Source organism: Schistocerca americana, chromosome 4, assembly GCF_021461395.2.
Source record: "Schistocerca americana isolate TAMUIC-IGC-003095 chromosome 4, iqSchAmer2.1, whole genome shotgun sequence".
Classification (NCBI taxonomy): domain Eukaryota; kingdom Metazoa; phylum Arthropoda; class Insecta; order Orthoptera; family Acrididae; genus Schistocerca; species Schistocerca americana.
The window spans coordinates 606,234,497-606,249,713 of NC_060122.1; the positions used below are offsets into that span (position 1 = coordinate 606,234,497).

The window sequence follows — 15,217 nt, forward strand, 5'->3', positions numbered from 1 at the left end:
GTTACATTAAAGCTAATGGAAATTATTCAGAGACTACAATACTTACCAACAACATCATCAGTGGTACCTGTATCATCATCAAGGAAAGTATCTCTAGGAGTGACTAATGCAGAATTAGATACAGTAACAGAAAATGCAGCAGAAGTACCTAAAGAAGCAATACTAACAGAAGTAGAATCAACAGCAGCGTCAGAAGAACCACGTTCAGTAACAGCAGAAGTAACTCCTCCAGCATTAGAACGAGCTCCTACAGCAGTAACACCATCTCCCTCACCAGCAATAACAGCACAAACTACTTCACCAGAAATAGCAGAAGAAACACCATCAGCAACAGCAGAAGCAACTCCTCCAGCAGTAGAACTAGTTCCTATAGCAGCAGCACCATCTCCCACACCAGCAGTAGTAGAACCAACTCCTTTACCACTAATAGCAGAAACAACTCCTCCACCAGCAGCAACTAAACCAACTTCACCAACAGCAGAAACAGTACAAGCTCCTCCTCCATCACCTTCAAGAGTAGCAGACAAGAATAGACCAGTCACAGTGAGTAAAGTATCATCTTTGTCTCATGATGAAGTGATACCAAATGATTTGGGAAAACAAGTTCCTATAAAACTTGTGGACAGTAAAGTGAAACAAACTTCCAACCGTGTTTCAAACAGGCCCAAAAAATTACCTAAGAGAAATGAAGATTTTTTATGGTTTACCCCAAGGAAGTCCAACCGCCACCTAACGTAGATTCCAGGGCTGAAAAAACAATTAAATGTTCTCCATTGCCCCATAATACTGTACTCCTCCCCTCCTGTGACAGTAACTCTATCTTATTTCTGCACTTAAATGTCAGGTCTCTGAAAAATAAAGCTGATGAGCTTGGTATACTATTAAAAAGTAACAAAAGAATGATTTTATGTATAAACGAACATTGGTCAAAGGAAGAGGATATAAAACTGTATGTACCATCAGGTTTCAGATTAGCTACATACTTCTGCAGACCCAGTGAATCCTATGGGGGTTCATCCATATGTATTAGCAATGATCTAGACCTAAAGTTTTCTGTTCTTGAAGTTAGTGACCTATGCACTAAAGGTGTTTTTGAAGCAGCTGCTTTTATTATACCTAGTATACAGCTCATAACTGTGTCTTTATATCACACTCCTGAAAGTAATGTAGAACAATTTATAGAACGTTTAGAAAAACTTGTGATCAGTATACAAAAATATACTAAATACAAAATTTTAATCTTTGGGGATCTAAACATAGACATTAGGAAAATGACAGCCAGAAATGTTAATTTAGTAAATATGTTAAGATCCTATAATCTCTTTTGTGCTAATGAAAGTCCTACAAGGCACTCCTCCTGTCTTGACAATCTAATAACAAATGTATACAAATGTGATTTTGAGCTAGGCTTACTTAATGTCGACTACCTGTCAGACCATAGAGGTATATGGGTGAAACTAATTACTAAAAAACCAAAAGAAGACGAGGAACAAACTCAGTGTGTCAGACTATCTACAGATACAAATATTAGCAAGTATAGAGAAGAACTTAAGTCTATAGATTGGAATACTGTTATACATTCCTCCAGAAATGTTGATGAAGCCTTCAGCACATTCCTCAAAATCATTTCTGAAATCTTCCACACATGCTGTCCACTGGTTAAAAAACAAAAAAACAAAAATGTTAGGAAACCTAGCCACTCAACTTTACAGAAGTGGTTTTCACCCCAATTACAAAAACTGAGACTATTGGTAATTGCTTGTCACGATAAGGTCAAAAAGGGAGCAGTAGATAAAGAAACTTACAAAAACCTGAAAAGAAAATATAGATCTGAAATTAAAATAGCCATGTGTAAGGCAAATGGTGATTTCATTAAAAAATCACACAATAAATGTAAGGCTGCATGGAAAGTAATAAAAGCTGAGCTATGTATGGATATAAACTACAAAGACAACACAAATGCTGCTAACGTCACTGCTGATGATTTCAATCACTTTTTTGTCAACTCTGCCAATCTTAGCCTTCGAACCCATAGCAACCAGAATTCCAATTCAACACATACACCTATTTCTCACCCCATATCTGGCAGAAATTTTCAACAAAACATTACAAACATAGTGTCAGCTTGTAAATGGAGAGAAGTACAAGTAACTGATATAATTAAAGCAACCTCTAAATTAGGATACTCTAGATCTGAAGATGTGTATGGCCTGTCAAACTATGTAATTAAAAGAGTTGTAGATCTCATAACATACCCTCTTTGCATACTGATAAACTGGATGCTCTCGAGTGGACACTTTCCAGAATGTCTCAAAAAAACAGTTGTCATACCATTATACAAAAAGGGTGACAAGTCCTGTATCAATAATTATAGACCAACTTCACTTGTGCCTATTCTTTCAAAAATAATAGAACATTGCATAATGCAGCAAATATGCATACACCTATCAGACAATAACATATTAAATGATTCTCAGTATGGATTCAGGTCATCCTTATCAACAGTCAAAGCAGTTGAAAACCTTATCTCTTTTGTACTAAGCGCATTTGAGTTAGAATTATCTGCTGAAGCCATTCTAATTGACTTGAGTAAGGCTTTCGACTCAGTTAACCACAAATTATTATTAGATAAACTGTGTTGCTATGGAATCAAACACTTGGAACTCTCACTAATTGAATCATACCTCAGCAATAGAAAACAAATAGTAAAGCATAATGACCAACAGTCACAGACTTTAAGTATAAAACGAGGTGTTCCTCAGGGCTCAGTGCTTGGCCCTCTACTATTTATATTGTATGCTGATGACACAACATTAGCTAATTCTGGAAAGGATATAAACGTATTGAAGGAGGAAAGTGAAGAGTGTCTCAAAATATCTAATATCTGGTTTAAAGCTAATGACTTATCTATGAACCATGAAAAGACTGTCTAGATAATCTTCAGTTTATCAAACAGTAACATGGAGTTATCATCTGTTAAACTACTAGGAATACACATTGACTCAAAATTAACTTGGGACACACATACAGATTATGTATGTCGAAAGCTATCACGAGTTATCTACCTACTAGCCAAACTACACACATGTGTTACACAAGATTTATTGCTTCAGTCATACTATGCCTTCTTTCATTGCCATCTACAATATGGCATTCTTTTATGGGGTAACTCTCCAGGAGCCAAAAAAATTTTCACTTGGCAGAAGAAATCAATTAGACGTTTGTACGGAATCACTGACAACAAGACCTCATGTAGACCTTATTTTAGAGACTTAAAAATTCTCACAGTCCCATCTCTTTACATATATTGTTGCCTATTAAACATAAAAGAAAACTTAAACCACTACACTATAAGGAAATCAGTTCATCAACACAATACTCGACAAACAAAAATGATTGATATACCCACAACCAGGCTTAAGAAAACCCAATCTAGCTATGAATACATAGGCATAAAATTATTCGACACTTTACCCATACAGGCTCAATTGGTTTCAATGGATATTTTCAAAACTAAAACCAAAGTGTGGATGAAGAAAAATACTTTCTACAGTGTAGAAGAACTTCAGAATAGTTGTAAAGATGATCTAATTTATTGATAAACTAAGGCTTACTATTATGTATAGTTATGGATGTAGAGGCAGCTAGCTATAAGCTAATAGGGTACAACACTATCTTTTTTTTCCATGTAATATTTTTGCTATATGAAACATAATGTACAAATAGCTATAATACTTCTGACAACATTGATTGCATGTTAATGCTGATAAATTATGGCTTACTGTTATGTATGGATCTAGGTGCAGAGGCTGTTGTAAGCTAATAGTTTACAACATTGCTATATTTTTACTATGTAATATTTTGGTATGTAAAACATAATGTACAAATAGCTGTAACTCTTCTGACGACATCGATTGCATGTAGGTGCTGAAAGATGGATAAAATAAATAAATAAATAAATAAATTCTTCTCGTGCTCCAATCGTGACTGGAACGGAAAGAAACCCTAATAACTGATACAAATGGACGTACCCTCTGCCACGCACTTCATGGTAGTTTTCCGAGTACAATTGTAGTCACGTATGTAGAGTATCTCCATCCTTTCTACACGATAGTCTTTGACTGTCTAGTTTCCGCAACAACCAATAGCGTTGACGCGGGTTTTGCATCAGTGGTTTACGAATTTAAATGTTTAAATGCCGAGTACTGTTTTCTGTCATTGTGTAGAGTATGGTGTCCATACAAGAACGCAACTAATCATTATTTTGTTTATGTCATTGTGCCACGTATGCTCCTTTTTTGTATGTGATTAAATCTTTAAAAATGGCAGTTTTTTACTATCAACGGTTGTGAGATTGAACGGAGAGTTGTCATTATGAACTGTCAACTTCTAGAATATGAAACCGTTTGTATGATAGGATCCGGTTCGTTCGGTACGTGCTTCAAAGTTAGAAACCGAACTACTGGAAAGTATTATGTTTGGAAGACTATAAAATATGGAACATTATCACAAGAACAGAAGAAGGTGTGACGGAGAAACTGTTACATAATTCAAAATAGTTCCAATATTTAGATTTTAGTGTCCGTGTGATTGCAAACTCAGTTTCCACACGCCCTAATGATTTCCACGGGTCTCGAATATAAATATCCGTAGGAACGACGATACTATGAACAATTGAATTGTGTTTGAAATCATGAACTCGAATGTAGATGCCCTATAGCACAAATTTAGCGAGTTTGTTAACATTGTACCTTGGCGTTTTGGGATCTGCTAATAATTTCAGATATTCTACATATTTTGTTAGTACCAAAAATGTAATTTCGTAATATCGTGTAAGTGTGGGTCAGTGGGTAAGAGCTACACTGTAGAGACAAAGGCCCGAAGTTCTGTAGTCGATAAGACTGTAGAAACGTTAGAGGAACTGTGGTGCCCAAAACTTTTCGTAGTAATAAAGTGTGATAATTTCTTAATTTTGTCTGTCTCAGTTCCATGAATGTACTATTTTTGCTGCAGTGGTGAACCACAAATCTAAAACTTACAACGTACATGTTGTAAAATAAAATTTAATACAGTGTACATTCCATATTAAAGGTACTTGTCTGCTTATGAATATACCTTGTTATTAACTGTAGGGAATCACGCAATATCGTGCCATAAGGTGTGAATAATTTACGTACAGAAAGCAAACTGTGGACGACAAGTACTCACATTGCTAGTAGCCTGTGTGTTTACTGTTGTATCAGATTGACACAAACAACTGCCAAATATTACTTTAAATAATTAACAAAACGCCTTGGTCAGTCTTGCCTTCATACATACGTGCATCTGTATGGCTGCCTGTTAGTTTTCTATGGTGCGACCACAGTCATTGTCATTTTTAAAAAGGAGATAAATATCAATTTCACATTTCATGAAATTTTTTCACGAAATAACACAACATCCAAATGAAACATACAAAGACAGGAAATGGTGACTCACTACGCTCTCCTGTGTACAACCCTGCATTTTTCTTGCAGAATACAGTACCAAGACTTCCATACAGGGAGTCAATGATAAAATATGCTTTTGTGTGCGTGTGTGTGTGAGACAAAATAGTTCTATCTGTTTCAAATTATATGCAATCATCATCTGTGGCACAAAGGTGACACCAAAACTAAAACCTTACTTGCACATAGATCATACATGTGTAAAATAGCAGCAAAAGTATTGCATTAAAATTCCAGTAATATATCATTGCATAGGCTGAATTATAAAAGAGTGTTACAAAGAATATGTGCCATTACAACATGCAGATAAATGGCAATACACCTGTGAAACGACACATGGGTCACTCCATGTCAAATCAACACATTTTAAATAAAATTTTTACCTCACCCTCTCAGATTTTGCTGAAAGTTGGCATACTTATAGTGGGTGCTGAAACTAAGAATAATACCAAATTTCAATTTTTTTTACCTCAAACCATCCCTGAAATATGGTCATGTAAATTTTTCAAAATCTAGCCTTTTCTTTTTTTCTTAAGTTGCCCTAATTGAGCTAGAGAGCTGGGAAGCTGGGAAAGGTGTCATTTTGCAGCATTTTCCATGCTCTTTCCAGTGATATACTACAAAATGTAGCTTCTAATTAATAACCTTTTTCAAAATACTAATTAATATTTTGATATAATTTATTTTTTTTTACAAAAAGCACATAATTGAAAATTTTCGAAATATTTCCATATCTACTTCATACTGTTGTAAATCACATGGCAAAATATAAATGTGGGATGATGATGGGTTCATTGTTAAAAAAAATTATTCTGGACTCATGTTTTTAACTAACAGCCGTAGTTTGACCAAACTGACCTTTAACAAACATGAATTTCATTAAAATATACTGAAAGGTAAGTAAAAAATACTATAAATATCACCTTCTTGAAAAAAAAAAAAAAACCAAACAACATTTTCTATTATTAATTGCTTATTTTTTTTTTTTTTTTAGTTTCTTACAGTTTGAACTAATAGTCTATTAACTGGCAAAACACAATGTTGAGGTGTGAAAAACTTCTGGTCCAAAAGTGTACATTTCATTAGCACAGACTTTAGCCACTGTATGAAGGCTGAGCATGCTTGTGTTCCTGTTTGTGTGTGCAGCCCATTATGAACAAGCTGAAACAAGCACAGTGTTTGATGTCTGTACAATCATTCAGAGAATGGAGCCTTGTTGAGAGGATATAAGACTGTTACCTTCTAAGGCTTAGTGTGCCTACAGCATTACTGTGTACTGTGGTTTGAGTGAAAATCAATCGTTACCTCTGTGTTGACCAGTTTGTATCTAGTATATTTAATTGTTCATTTACAAGTAAATCTATAAATTGAAGGAGAGTTTAGAAGTGGTTCTTGTATCAATATGGAACCAAGTAAAAGGTGCAGTGCTGTAAGAGTGCAGTGTTGTAATCCATTGAAGAAGTCAAATCATTTTATTAGAGGCAGAAGAAACTGAGAAATGTCACAGCATAGATGCCCAAATTATTTCCACAGATACCTAGTGGTGGCAAGATTTGTGATAAATGTAGGGAAGGTATAACCACATTGAAAAATACACCAGAGCCAATCAATGTTAAAGGTGTTGAAGTTTCTTCTGGATCAGAGATAATCATCCCAGACCAAGACCCTGACTTCACTGCAACTTCAGTCGTTGTTCCAACACTCAACACATCACTTCAAGAACTAGATGAGTCACCAGTTGACAAGAAAAAAATAACATCTAGGCATTATGCCAAATCAAAAGTGAAAAAAAAAATCTCCTCACCAGTGACACGTAAACTTTTTGTTGCTGCTGAAACTTCGTCAGATACTGATGAATCCATTGTTCAAAATCTCAAAACAGACTTTAATAGTACTATAAATAGAGCAAAATAACTAATCATTCTTACAAGTTTACTTGAAAAGTGAAGTGTCAGGAAAATAATGAGGGAATTTAATGCTCCTGAATCAGGCAGTCCAAAAACATTTTGAAAGAGAAAGAATTCATGGAAGGTCCAAACCCAAAACCAGGGAAGTGTTTACCAACAGGAACTGTCAAAACCGTACATTCATTTAATGAAAATGAAGTTAGCTGGGCAGTGCCAGGTATTAAAGATTGTGTGACAATTACACAAACAAGTGGAAGTAAAACAAAAATGCAAAAAGACCTATTTTGTGTAACGTTAAAGAAGCTTACAGACATTTTAAATACAAGTTTCCTGACACAAAAATAGGTTTCTCTAAATTTGCTAAGTTGAGACTGAAACATTGTGTATTTTCTGGCTGGAGTGGCACGCACTCTGTCAGTGTGTGCACAACTCACCAAAACATAAAATTAATGATAGAAAATGCCAAACTAAATACAGTAACAAAAAGCAACTTAAACAGTTATAAGCAGTGCATTGCAAAAATGCTTTGCAACCCATCATCAGTTGATTACAACATGAGAAACTGTGAATATTGCCCAGGAGAAACTGTCATGTGTAAAATTTTACAACACACTTTTGATGAAAACTTAATTGAACAAGTTCAGTTCCGACTGTGGATGTCAGTTGACCAGTGTACTCTGGAAATTGTCCAGAAAACTTCTGAAGAATTCATAGATTTATTTTGTAGTAAGAAGTCTACCTTGATTCAGCATTACTTCATTGTCAAGCAACAACGAACGTTCCTTAACTCCACAAGAGAAAACCGTATGAATTTGTTGTCATATGTGATTTTTTGGAAAATTATAGTATAGTTCTACAGGATGAAGCTGGACAAGACAACAGATTACAATTTATCCTTTTGTTATATATTACAAACAGAAAGACAAAATTGAGCATACGCGCGTTGTCATTGTTTTCGATTGCCTGGAGCACAATAGAGTTGCGGTTTACGCCTTTCAAAAGAAGCTTATTTCTTATTTAACAAATAAATTTCAAAAGCTTAAAAAATACTATTATTCTGATGGTTCTGCTGTTCAGTACAAAAATAAGAGAAACTTCCTGAGCCTTTGCCTTCATGAGGAAGACTTCAACATAAAAGCTGAGTGGCACTTTTCAGTGACCGCACATGGGAAAGGGCCTTGTGATGGAGTAGGGGGTTCAGTTAAAGGGACTGGCAGCTCATGCCAGTCTGCAAAGGCCAAACGAAAATCAGATCCAAACCCCACGAGATCTATTTGAGTGGGCAGTAGATAATATCACAAAAGTTGATTTTGCATATTCCACTCAAGAATACTATGCTGCTTCAGAAATATTATTAAAAAGCCAGCTTGAAGAGGCATTGACAATCAAAGGAACACAACTACTTCACACTTTCATTCCCAACACTACATCAAAATTAATAGTCAAATACTTTTCAGGTGATTTGCAGAGTTGGGAGAGGGAAGTAACTACATCACCAGACAAACTGATGTTACAAGATGTATCAGGCTATGTCACCACTGTATTTGGCAGAAACTGGTGGCTTGGGTAAATTTTAGAAAAAAACAATGAACTTGATGAAGTGAAAATAACTTTTCTTCATCCACGTGGACCAGCTAAGTCATTCTCCCATCCTGCAGGTGCAGATATCCTGTGGATGTTCTCAAGAAAGTAAATCCATTTACTCCGACAGGGAGAACATACATTCTTAATGAAAGTGATGTAAAACAAACCCAGTCGGCTTTATTAAAATGTAGTCTGTGAAGTTCCAAGACAATTTATTGGGAAACTGCTTTCAACTCAAAACTTAATTTTTGTCTCAGGTTAGTGTTAATGTATATTTTGTAGAAAGTTGTTTGAAAATTACTGTTAGCACCTATTGTGTTAAATTTAGCTATGTATAGATTTCTGTTACTCAAAAACAAGCATTATGCATTTAATTTTGTTTAATAGTTCCACTCCAAACACCATGGACCAGAACTATTATGTAAATACTTGTGCTTTTTCATACTTTATTTCAGTTTGTAGTTAAATGCTCAAACTTTTATCTTTTATCAGTTGATATACTTTTAAGTTGTATTAAATTAAAATAAGTAATCACTTATGAAATATGCTGATTAGTTTTGTTTTAATAAGGTGATGTTTTGATATTTCTAATACTTTTTTTACTTACCTTTCAGTATATTTTAATGAAATTCCTGTTTGTTAAAAGTGAGTTTGTTCAAACTACGGCTGTTAGTGAAGAATAAGAGTCCAGAATATTATTTTTTTTTTTTAACAATGAACCCATCATCATCCCACATTTATATTTTGCTATGTGATTTACAACAGTATGAAGTAGTTGTGGAAATATTTTAAAAATTTTCAAGTATGTACTTTTTGTAAAAAAATTAAATCAAAATATTAATTAGTATTTTGAAAAAGGTTATTCGTTAGAACCTATGTTTTGTTGTATAGCTATCCCTGTAAAGAGCATGCAAAATGACACCTTTCTCAGCTCTCTAGCTCAATTAGAGCAGTGTCTAGAGCACTTTAAAAAAAGTTCGTTCACACATTTTTGGCTGGTTTTTGAAAAGTTTACATAGCCATATTTCAGGAATGGTTTGAGATAAAAAATTGAAATTTGGAATTTTTCTTAGTCTCAGCACCCACTATAAGTATACTAAATTTTAGCAAAATCTAAAATGGTGAGGTAAAATAGGAGTGTTGATTTGACATGGAATAACCCATGTCATATACGAGCTGTTATGTAAATACTGTTCGGCCTTTTACATCGGCATGACTACCACCTAGTTATCAGTCAGGATGAATGGACATAGGCAGAAGGTGTATACCGGCAACACACAGTATCCTGTTGCAGAGCATGCTCTACAACATGACAGTCATGCCCTCCTTGCCTGTTTCACCACATGGGCCATCTGGATTACTCCCCCAGACACTAGTTTCTCAGAAATCTACAGGTGGAAACTAGCACTGCAACATGTCATTGGAAGTCACTATCCACCTGGCCTTAATTTACAGTAATTACTTCCATCTCAGCATTTGTTCACAGTAACTACTTCTTTCTTCACTCCATTTTACTTTTATACGTATTTCATTTTCTGACCTGTCTATTTTTCGCTGCCCCTCCTCCCACCTCTGTTACATACAATGCACTTAGCTTTTCACTCTTATTAACTCGTGCATGATGTTTTAGTAGTAATCTCTGTCTTGCATATTACCCTGTCATCCACCTTAAGGCTCTCAGGTTTTCAAATCTCTTCCGGTGCAGTCCTCAACAATCAGTCTTTCCTTCTCATCCCATCTGCTAAGTTTTCCCTGACCTGCGATTCTGGGTGACTTTTCTAAACTGTATCCCTTTTCCTAGACCTCTCCTGTCCTTTTTCTTCACCCCTCCTTTCTCCTTCAACTCTTCTGCCAGAAGGAGCCACAGGCTCTGAATGCTTGTAAAAGTTAAACCTGTGTGTTCTACATTATATGTCAGTAATAATTGATTATTTTCATTGTTACATTTGAAAAAGTGTATGACCATTTGTCTGCAAGTGCTATAATGGCCCATATTATTTTAACAGGCTCTTTTGTAATGTAGCCTTACGCCATGTGATATTGTTAGCATTTTTGTATAATACTTCTGGGTCATTCTATGTCAAAAGGAACAAGACTAAAGTGTCCCCACTCAACCATCTCCAAATCTAAGGAAATTTAGTGTGAAGGTTCTATATGTTCTTTGATGTTTATATACCAAATTCTAGTGCAGTCTCTTCAACGGTTGAATTTTTAGGGGCTTTTAAAGAGAGGCCCCACATCACATATGAAGGTGCAAATGTGCCAAGTTTGCTAAACTTTTATAGAAGTTCTAGAAAACATTTGGTCATTTTCTTTAACATACATAGACACCTCTCTACGCTGAATCACTCCGTAGCAAAAAACAGGGATTTGGTCACACCTAAATATAGATGAAGCCTCTAAAACGGCTAACAAATTTGTCACACTATTCTGAGAGCCAAGGTTTGACCGACCACTGGTAGTTTTCATATGAACCAATCACACCAAAACTACTATGACGTCTATGCGTGGACCAAATTTAATTAACGTTGGATGCCTAGATAAAAAGATGTGCATCTACAAAGTTGGCCAAAATTTTCTGTGCGCAAATTTTAGCATTTTTTCAGGAGGGGGGGGGGGGGGCTATATCTCAACTGTGTCTTGCTCAATCCTTTTTTTTCTTGCCACAGCTGGAAAAAGCTGTATTGTTTAATTTCTGGATCTTGCATATGTATAAGTAAGAACACCTATCAAAAGTGGGGAAAATGGCTTATTGGGGGGGGGGGGGGGGGAGTAGTTTGAGGTTGTAAATCAAAAACTGTGTAATTGCAGTGTCTTTCAATAGTATAAGATTCACCTGTGGTCTATGGAATGTAACTATGCTAATAAGAAGTGTTTTCACATCCTTTTACAGCACAGAATATCAATATAATAAAACCTCAAAAAATGCTCTTAAAAGTATAAAATATAGAAGCTTATAATGGAACACTATTTTGCTTTAGAATGTTTTAACCCTACAATGCATGTTGGTGCATATATGCTTTGTCACTCGGTTTCCATCAGCATTATAAAGCAGCAATAGTTTTTTTAAGGCACTATCTTCACAGCAGTGATACATTGCTGAATCACCACCTTCAGTTACTGCTTTCATTATTGGGAGTTTTTACAGTGTCAGCCTGATGTGTGATATGCTCTTTGGTGGTGACATAGTACAAACTGAGTGTGTGAATAACCAATAATCTTTCTTGTAGCTGAATGTAAGCACTAAAGCAATATGCTTTGATTCACTAATCTGTATATTTTATATACAAACACGTCTGAATCTGCTATGCTTCAAACCAGGATATTCATGAGCTTTCAAAATTTCATCAGATGGAGCTTATTGTCACATTTCATCACCATTATATTATGGTAGAAGTCAACTACAATCAGTTAAGGAGCCTTGACAACTTAGCTCTGGGCTTTATTTTAATGAGGATGCCCAAATTTGTTCATACCATAGTGCCTTGCTGATGACAAAATTTCCATTCCTGCAGAAGACTTTCTGCAACCTGTTTTGTATAGAAGAACATGTAATCAAGAAGCCTTTAACACCAGTAACCATTGTAGTGTCTGATAGGTTGAAGTTACTGAGTAATGAAGTTTTTATACCTGGTCAGAAACTTTGTACCAAATGTAGACATGAAGTGGCCCAAAAAGAATCATCCCACCAGGATAAGCAAGAACTACCATCCACTGAAGACATGGATGTTATTGATGCTTGCTTTACTGCTAATACTTCATTATCGTTACTTGGAGGGTCAGCATTAAAACTTCAACAGATCAGCAAAAGGGATTCAGTGGGATATATACAGTGCAAAGTTCTGAAAGCCCAAGGCAGCTTTACTAAGTTAATTGCCACAGCTGTTGTAATGAACCAAGTAGGTATTGCTCAAATACAAATGGAAGAGTGCCAAAAATGTAAAGATGTGGGCATCTTAATTGACGAACTTAAGATTAAGTTTCGGACTTCAAGTAATTACAGTAAACTTCAAATTTTGACCTCGGCCCCAAATGGCTGGACTATTAAGGATTTGCTGTTTCAACTACAATGGTGAAGAAGGCTAGGAAACTAAAGATGAAATATGGGATTTTGGCAACACCTGCAAACTGAAGAGGAAAAATAACTCAACAATGAAGTAAAACAAAATGCTGTCACTTTCTTTGAAGATAAGGAGTTTTCTCGCTCATGTTCTGGCAAAAAGGATTGTGTTGCAGAAAGTATAAATGAGGAAAAGTTTCACCAGCAGAAACCCCTGCTCCTTTGCTACTTAAAAGAAATGTTCATTGCTTATTGTAAGCAATATGGAAATCAACTGAGCTTCTCAAAATGTTGTGAGCTCTGGTCAAAATGGTGTACTACAGTTGGTGCTTCTGGATCACATTCATCAAAATGTCAAATTAATGTTGGCTTCAGTAACATCCATCCAAGATGACTACAAGGATTTGATGGAAAAAACTGTACACAATATGGAGTCAAAAGATTGTATGCTGCAATGTTGTGAGGAATGTCCAGGAAAAGTGCAACTAGAGGTGTTTCTTGAAGATACTTCTAAAGATTATGACCCTGAAGAAACAGTGGATTACAAGGAACAGGTCTATACTGGCACACACATTGGGTACATGTCAGAGAACTGGTGAAGATTTCATGGAGGCACAAATTTTGAAAATTACCTGTTTAAGAAGCCATCACTTTGTGTCAAAACACCAAAGTTTATGCCTTGAGCAGCTAAAAAGAAATCTTGCAGAAAATGAATTAATTATATTGATGGATCTTGCTGAGAATTATTCATTTGTTGTTCAAACTGCTGTGCAAGGATGTAATGGGGAGAATAGTCAGACCCCATTACATTTGTTGTCTGTTTTGGTGGTAAAGAATGTCAGAATATTACCATTTGTATGATCAGCAAGTGTCTTCATCATGATACCATTGCTGTCCATGCCTTTCAAGTAAAGTTAATAGTGTATTTAAAGACAAAGATTGAAAAAAAGATCATTTATTACTTTGGTGATGGTTCAGCTGCTCTGTATAAGAACTACAAAAATTTCCTCAATTTATGTCTACACGAAAAGGATTTTGGCATCACTGCTGACCGAGCGAGATGATGCAGTGGTTAGCACACTGGACTTGCATTCGGGAGGATGACGGTTGAATCCCGCGTCCGGCCATCCTGATTTTGGTTTTCCGTGATTTGCCTAAATAGCTTCAGGCAAATGTCGGGACGGTTCCTTTAAAAAGGGCATTGCCAACTTCCTTCCTCTTCCTTCCCTAATCTGATGAGACCGATGACCTCGCTGTTTGGTCTCGTCCCCCAAAACAGCCCAGCCCACACATCACTGCCGAATGGAACAAGCCACGGTAAATCGCCTTGTGATGGCACTGGAGGAACAATGAAAAGACTAGCAGCCCATGCTAATCTGCAGAAGCCCTTAAATAACCAAACATTGACTCGATATTATTTGTTTAAATTCTGTGATGATAGTATTCCAAGCATAAAGTTTTCTTTATGTATCAAAAGAAGAAATTGAAAAAAAAATTAGCCTGATCAAGAAACAACGTTTGCCATGGGACATGCAATATCTGGAACAAGAGAAAATCGTCAGATTCAGCCAATTAATTAATCAGCTCAGAGTAAGCAGAGTTTCACAGTACTACATCATTCACAGTTAATGCCTTCGAAACAGATGAAGAAATTCCAGCAATCTCAATTTCATGTTTACAACCAGGATAATACGTTGCATATATACATGGCAGTTTTTGGTGGGTTGGAAATGTGTGTGACATTTCACATGAACAAGATGCCCTAATCAGCTTTATGCACCCACATGGTTCTGCTCATTCCTTCCACTGGCCAACTGCTAAAGACACCTGCTGGAATCTTAAGCAACATATTTTCATGAAACTTCCTGGCAGATTAAAACTCGGGACCTTTGCCTTTCGTGGGCAAGTGCTCTACCAACTGAGCTACCCAAGCAAGACTCACGTCCCGTCCTCACAGCTTTACTTTTGCCAGTACCTTGTCTCCCACCTTCCAACCTGCGAAAGGCAAAGGTCCCAAGTTCGACTCTCGGTCCGGCACACAGTTTTAATCTGCCAGGAAGTTTCATATCAGTGCGCACTCCGCTGCAGGGTGAAATTCTCATTCTGGATATTTTCATGATTTTAGAAGCACCATAAACATCATCATCAGGAAGACAATACAGTTATCCTCAACCTGTCCT

The 15,217-nt window shown here is 36.1% G+C and overlaps 1 protein-coding gene across 5 annotated transcripts in view; it reads left to right on the top strand.

The window, feature by feature from the left end:
- Nucleotides 1-4,154: 4,154 nt before the first annotated feature.
- The window catches only part of LOC124613945 (serine/threonine-protein kinase Nek2-like), a 71,963-nt gene continuing 60,900 nt past the window's right edge, over nucleotides 4,155-15,217 (top strand). Inside the window, exons 1-3 of one of the 5 annotated variants that reach the window (XM_047142704.1) lie at nucleotides 4,388-5,091; nucleotides 8,851-8,959; nucleotides 9,052-9,234. Coding sequence is in view for 2 of the 5 variants with exons in the window: in XM_047142700.1 (XP_046998656.1) it covers nucleotides 4,375-4,524 (150 nt within the window). In the remaining 3 variants the exon portion in view is untranslated. Of the gene's footprint in view, nucleotides 5,092-8,850; nucleotides 8,960-9,051; nucleotides 9,235-15,217 lie in introns of all 5 variants that reach the window. The other 4 variants (XM_047142700.1, XM_047142705.1, XM_047142702.1 and 1 more) reach the window with 4 other exon arrangements.